The sequence below is a fragment of the Urocitellus parryii genome, chromosome 11 (assembly GCF_045843805.1).
Source record: "Urocitellus parryii isolate mUroPar1 chromosome 11, mUroPar1.hap1, whole genome shotgun sequence".
NCBI lineage: Eukaryota > Metazoa > Chordata > Mammalia > Rodentia > Sciuridae > Urocitellus > Urocitellus parryii.
Window position 1 is genome coordinate 113295827 of NC_135541.1, and position 6279 is coordinate 113302105.

Genomic DNA, 6279 nt, shown 5'->3' on the forward strand with positions numbered 1-6279 from the left:
CTTCTTCAAATGATTTAAAACATATTAAATGATAACAGAATGAGGTCCTGTAAGACAGGAAATCATAAGTTCCATCACCAAGGGGTGAGAGAAGCACAAACCAACAGGAACAGAATGTCACCCACCGGGCTCAGCCCTGTGTGCCCTCCATGTGCAACAAATTCCTTGAGAGCGGCTTAGAGGGGCCGCGATGTCTCAGTGGAGACTCCTGGTCGCCTGCAGACTGGGTGGCATCCCTCACCCTTCCAGGTGCCACTGCTGTGAGGAGGAGCCATCACAGATGGCCATGGCTACGGAGCCCTTGGGACCCAGGGTGTCCACCCCACTCAGGCACTGTCCGACGGACACCTGGTACAGCCAGTTATTTTTCCAAAGTTCCACTGCTGGGATCCACCCGACCCGTGGCACTTCATGAGCCGAGGCGGGTCTGAGGAGCGGGTCTCGGACATGTCTAGACAAAGGAAGTTATTTAAAACCCACTCGTGCTCTTCATTGTAAATCCAGATCTGCGTCGGGTCCCGGTAGTCGCAGGCCTTCAGCACCACCAGGCTGCCCTTCTGGCTGGGGCGCCCTGGGCCACCAGACATTTATTGGTCTGGAAGTGGTAGAGCCTGCCACGCTGCAGGACCCGGGGCCACTTGGGCCCTCTGTTGATGAAAATGGGCTGCTGGGGCCTGGCGTTGGGCCCAGGTATCTGCATCTCTGGGTAGACATGATCCAAGTACCACCTGAACGACTGACAGCCCAGCCTCTTCCTCAGCTCAACCCTCTCACTGATATTTCCATAGCTTTTGGTCTTCAGATCAGGCCTCAAGGAGAAATACTGCTCCTTGTACTCATCCAGCCAGACGTGTGCCAGCCGCAGAGAGTTGTGTGTCATGGTGTCCTGGCCTTCAGGAGACCCGTAGGGCCGCCTTTTTCGGAAAATGTGTCCTACTCTGGAGCAAGGGATGATGAAGAGCTTACTGCCACACATCCAGATCCGAAATGATATTTCCAAATTTTCTCCTCCCCAGATATCCATGCCACTGTCGTACTGTCCAAGCTCATTGAAGTACTGTCTATTCATGGCAAACAGTCCCCCCCCCCCGCCATGGTAGGTGACCTTATTGGTGCAGTGGCTCCGTCTGCCCCACCCAGCTCAGCAAGGGGGACCAGGTCCCACTTGAAATGCAGGCCCCAGTTAAACCCTCCCTCCGCGCACCACTGGAGACGAGCTGTAGGCAAGCGTGTCGGCGCTGATGATGTCAATCACTGGGCACACCACGGTATGCGGGTCCCCATGGATGACTGCCAGCAAGGGCTGCAGCCACATCACATTCACTTCACAGTGGCTGTCCAGGAACACAAGCACTTCTCCTGTGGCCTGCGCTGCACCAATCATCTGTCCGCGAATCAATCCCTCACGCTTTGTATTTCTTATGACTTTAATTTTTCCAGGGAGGTATTTTTGTACATACTCATCTAATTCTCCTTTTAAATCATCGAAGTCGCTGTTGTCGTCCACAAGGATGACCTCATGCAGAAGGTGTGCGGGCGTGCGGTCCACCACGCTGTGCACTGTCCGCAGCAGGGCAGAGAAAGCTTCATTGTAGAAACAGATGACAACACTAGCAACTGGCAGGTCGACTGGGTAAGATTTTTTTTTTACATGCGGCATCCCTGGTGTCCAGCACATCTCTGCGGTAGCCCAGGCGGTTGCTACTGAGCATATTAAAGGCATGTTTCTGATAGCCCAAGTCTCTCAGCTCCTGATCACGTTCATTGAAAATCATGCCCAACTCAGAAGAGAATTCCAGGTGGTCTTTTTCTGGATCTTCAATGTGATTACCCAGCACATCACCAATTCTATTTGCTTTGAACTGTGGCTCTAACACTCGGCTTGGACCTCGTGTGAAACGGGGGTAGAATTTTTTGGGAAATGGTCCGTGGGGACCAGACCCCTTGATGGGCACATTCTTAAGTGGCTGAGTCACTTCACTGAAGTTAAAGTAAACAAAGAGCAAAACTGTCCAGGCCGGAGAAGTAAAAAGGCACCCATAACAGAAACATCGAAGTGTGACACTTCCCATTATAGACCTAGCATAGCTGAAGGGCCATTTTCAGTTTCCGCGATGCGCGCAGCCCAGGGCCGCGGCCTTCCGACGCTCGGGCTGTGGCATCTTCCCTCCCCGCCACAGCCCAGGGCCTCGGGGCCCAGGAGGGCTGCCGAGGGGGAAGCGGAGGCTGACGCGGGTTCGTGCCGCGCCGCAGCCTCGGCCAAGAGACCGCCGGCGCCACGTCACGGGCCAAAATCCAGGTAATTCTTGAGAGTAAATTTTCATTTCCTTTTTTTTCTGTTTGAATTAGTAACATCAGATATTTGAGTCATGTGTAAATTAAATTTGAAATACCACTGAGCTTTAAGGAAAACTTTTATTGACACTGTATCCAAGCTATATCCTCTGTCACCTGTCACCCACCCTACTCTCATCTTTAATATCCCTCTTAAAGTTGCCTGCCACTTCCCATAGCCCATCTGCTATTTATCTAATCAGCTGTTGAAAATTATGTGAACTGTCCCACTCCACCAGATATCTGTCCCACCCCAAAAGGTGAATACCTTGTATCTGGGTTATCACAGGGGGATACAGAATTCCATTTGCTTTATAATCTAGTTTTAAATAACCCTTTATATTTGAACTTTCAGATTATACCTATTCTTGTAATTATTTCTACATATGTAAATTAATTCTTATCTTAATTTATCCAGAAGTTAGGAGTCCTTCATACTAACTATCCTGCCCTACAATATGCAGAAAAAAATATTCATATCATTCATGTTAAGAAACAAGATTCTCAGACACATGTGACATAGATAATAGATTGTTTTTAAAAAAGCATTTTTGAGAAATTCTGATTTTGTCTATGTGAATTCTATGTTACTACTATTATTTTGCTATAAAAATAAGAATCCCAATATTATTTTATTATTTTTAGATGGAAATACCAATATTCCTCATTGTAATATATTAAAAAGATATAGCATGCTATTTAAAAGGTATAGCAATGATTGGAACTATAATATTCTGGTATCCAAAGCATATATAAAATAGTTAAAAAATGATTCTGGGAATTGAATACAGGGGCACTTAACCACTGAGCCACATCCTCAGACTTTGTTATTTTTTACTTAGAGACAAGATCTTGGTAAGTTGTTTAGCACGTCACTTTTGCTGAGGCTGGCTTTGAACTCACAATCCTCCTGCCTCAGGTTCCTGAGTCACTTGGATTGCAGGTGTGCATCCCTATACCTGGACAGCTTAACTTTTTAATTTAATATGATCTATAGGCTGGGGTGGTGGCATATGCCTGTAATTCCAGTAACGCATCAGGCTCGGGCAGGAGGATCACGGTTGAAAGGCAGCCACAACAAATTAGTGAGGTTCAAAGCAACTCAATGAGATCCTGTCTCTAAAGAAAATATTTTTAAAAAGGTCTGGGGATGTTGCTCAGTTGTTAAGGACCTATATAATCTATAGATTTTTATAGCAGCTTATAGATTTTGCAAAGAAAATAGATAATTAAATTTGTTATCCTGTGTCATTTTCTGCTAGTATTATTATTAAATTATATCTAGAGTATAAAGATAGTCATAATTTTACTTTATGGAACTTGTAAATTCTTTTCAAACTTTATACATTGCTACAGTTTGAACATCAATTATTAAAATGTTACTTATATTCTATGTACCCATATAGACATACTGTATAAATATTTAATTAGTTATTATAGTCACCAACTTATTTGTCAAGGTATTAGGATCTCTCCATTTCAATTTGTTTTCAGTAAGTTTCTTGAGGTATAACTCAAATAATGTGCCTATTATTACATACAAATTAACAAATATAAGCATATATAAAACATGTAAAAGTATAATCACAATAATCCTCCAAGTACTTTTTGTTAATTCTTCTAGTCCATTCTCCCTGCTCTTCTTGGCCTCTTGAGCTGTCCCCTGGACAGGTCCACATCACAGTTGTGCTAGAGTAGTGGGACAGGTTGCTGAGAAACTGAAGAAAATGTAAGACATGTGTCTATTGAAATGTACTCATGAGGATGTTCAAGGGTGAAGGGCTGGACAAGCAGTGCCTCCCTCCCTCAGGGCACTTCACCTGCAAGTCCACTGGTGGGCACCTCGTGAGCAGAATTTACCCTTTACACTAGAAAAAACAAACAAAAAAAAAAACAACGTATTTTATAGGTCAGTGCATTAGTCAGTGTTCTCTAGAGGAACAGAATCAATAGGAAGTATACTTATAAAAGAGGGGCTTATTAGGTTGGCTTACGCAACCAGAAACTAAGTAGTCCACAATGGCTGTCTGCATGCTGGAGAGCTGGAGGAACTAATACCTGTGCAGTCTAAGAAGCTGAAGCCCCAGAACAAGAGGGATCAAAAGTGCTATCCTAATCTGAGACTGGAGGCTTCTGGAGAATTTGCTTTGGAAGAGTGAAGAAGGGAGAGTTTCATATCCTCTGATGATAACAGGAGCATTAAGAACCCACTCAAGAAGAATTGAGCTTGTATCTGCTACTTGTGCTGGGATCAGTTGGCCTGTTCCACTGGGACCAGTAATTCTGGGAACAGTAATTCTGGTCATATGTACAAGAAAGTAATTTCTGCAGGTAACACAAGTTTTCTCTGCCTTCTGGTAGGCATGAGAGCAAGCTAGTGTCTTTCAAGATGATATTGATCTGGATATTTCACAACAGGTTCATTTTCATCATTCCCTTGGCTTGGGGATGTCATTGTTTGGGAATATGGTGTTTTAATGTCTTTCCAATTTTTTCAAGATTGCCATCCAAGAAAATACAGTGGTGTGCTTATTCTTCACAGTCTGCTACTGGGTGAGAACAGTTCTTATGGGTATGATTAGAATTAGAAGATTGCATTTTTGTCATAGAGTGATAGTGTTTTAAACCTTTGATCCACTTGTCAGCTACTTATATAAAAATACATGCATAAAAGAAATATGAGAAATAAATTTCAGCGACTTAACAGAAAGTGAAAATATTTACTTATATTAAAAGAAAAAGCCACTACTGAATAATTAAGCATTTGCCATCCTTACCCCACAGGGATGTTAAGAACCTCATCATTTGTTTCTTGGTGCTGATTAACACCAAAGGACTCAGGGTGGCATAGCCGTTGCCCACCAGCATCTGGACATAATAACGAACTGGATCATTGTTCCATGGCATTGCAGAAGAGGAGGAGACAGCAAAGTCCCAAAAGTACATGACCACAAAGAGACCCATGAGCAGCAGGATGGTCCTGGAGGCCCTCTGTTCTGGGGATGCTTTTGGAGACAGGCTGGTATTGTGAAGGTGCTGGCACTGCCTCTTATGCCTGCACAAGAGGGTCACCATGTACCCACTGGAGAGGGCCATGAGTCCTATAAGGAAGACATCCTGGAAAGTCACAAGGGAGAAATACATATACCTGAGCAAGTAATTTGTAGACAAAAGAGAGCAGGCCTTAGTAACAAACATGAGACTGTGTGTGGTGACATTGGGAGTGGCAACAATAGAGATCAAGAAGCGACCACTGATGAGCATATTGAAGACCCACAAGAAGGAAAAGCAGCAGAGGCTCTGAGGTGAGGAGTTACACTTGAACTTTGTCAAGCAGCAGCTTCTGGGGCTGAGGGTGACAGCCTGGAGGACACTCAGCAGGCAGGTGGTACAAAAGGACAGGCCCCCCATCAGCCTGTACAAGTAAATAACTGACTTACATATTATGTCATCCCTTAAACCCTGAGACCCCAAAGTGTCTGCAGTTATAAACCCCACAGTCAGCAGCATCACTAGGTGGACAAGAGCTAAGTGACCAATGGTCAGGTCAGTGGGCTTGGGCCTGTGCTTGAGAGGAAATGTGGGGATGTGGGAGAGAAGCAGAGCAGTGTTGGCTATGATCCCAACACTGATTTCACAGAAAAACATGGTGCTCAGGTGAGGAAAGCTGGGAGCTTCACTGTTCCCATTCATCCTCATGAAGAAGCAGCATGTGGTGAGAATCTGAGAGAAAAATTTTTACCATGAGTATCACCATCCTCATCAATCCTTCCTACACTATGGTCATCAGCAAAATGTGTGGGTTCATTCTCAGGCTTTCTTTCTCCCTGCAGAGCCCAAGTCAATCCCACATCCTCCTGAGGCTTCAGAGCTCTCTCTCCCCTGCCCTCCAGGACAGACTCACAGCTGGATGGACACACACACTGCCGGACCCCACAGCATCTC

The 6279-nt window shown here is 44.8% G+C and overlaps 1 protein-coding gene and 1 pseudogene across 1 annotated transcript; both read right to left on the minus strand.

Moving 5' to 3' along the window:
- Positions 1-237: 237 nt before the first annotated feature.
- Positions 238-2163, minus strand: LOC144257391 (polypeptide N-acetylgalactosaminyltransferase 11 pseudogene; annotated as a pseudogene).
- Positions 2164-5079: 2916 nt separating this feature from the next.
- On the minus strand, positions 5080-6027 carry LOC113177985 (vomeronasal type-1 receptor 90-like). The gene has a single exon (XM_026382465.2). The coding sequence runs from the start codon at positions 6025-6027 to the stop codon at positions 5080-5082; it is 948 nt and encodes a 315-aa protein (XP_026238250.2).
- Positions 6028-6279: the final 252 nt, after the last annotated feature.

Coding starts and splice junctions, on each gene's coding strand:
- LOC113177985 (XM_026382465.2), bottom strand. CDS start 6,027: ATGAATGGGAACAGTGAAGCTCCCAGCTTTCCTCACCTGAGCACCATG.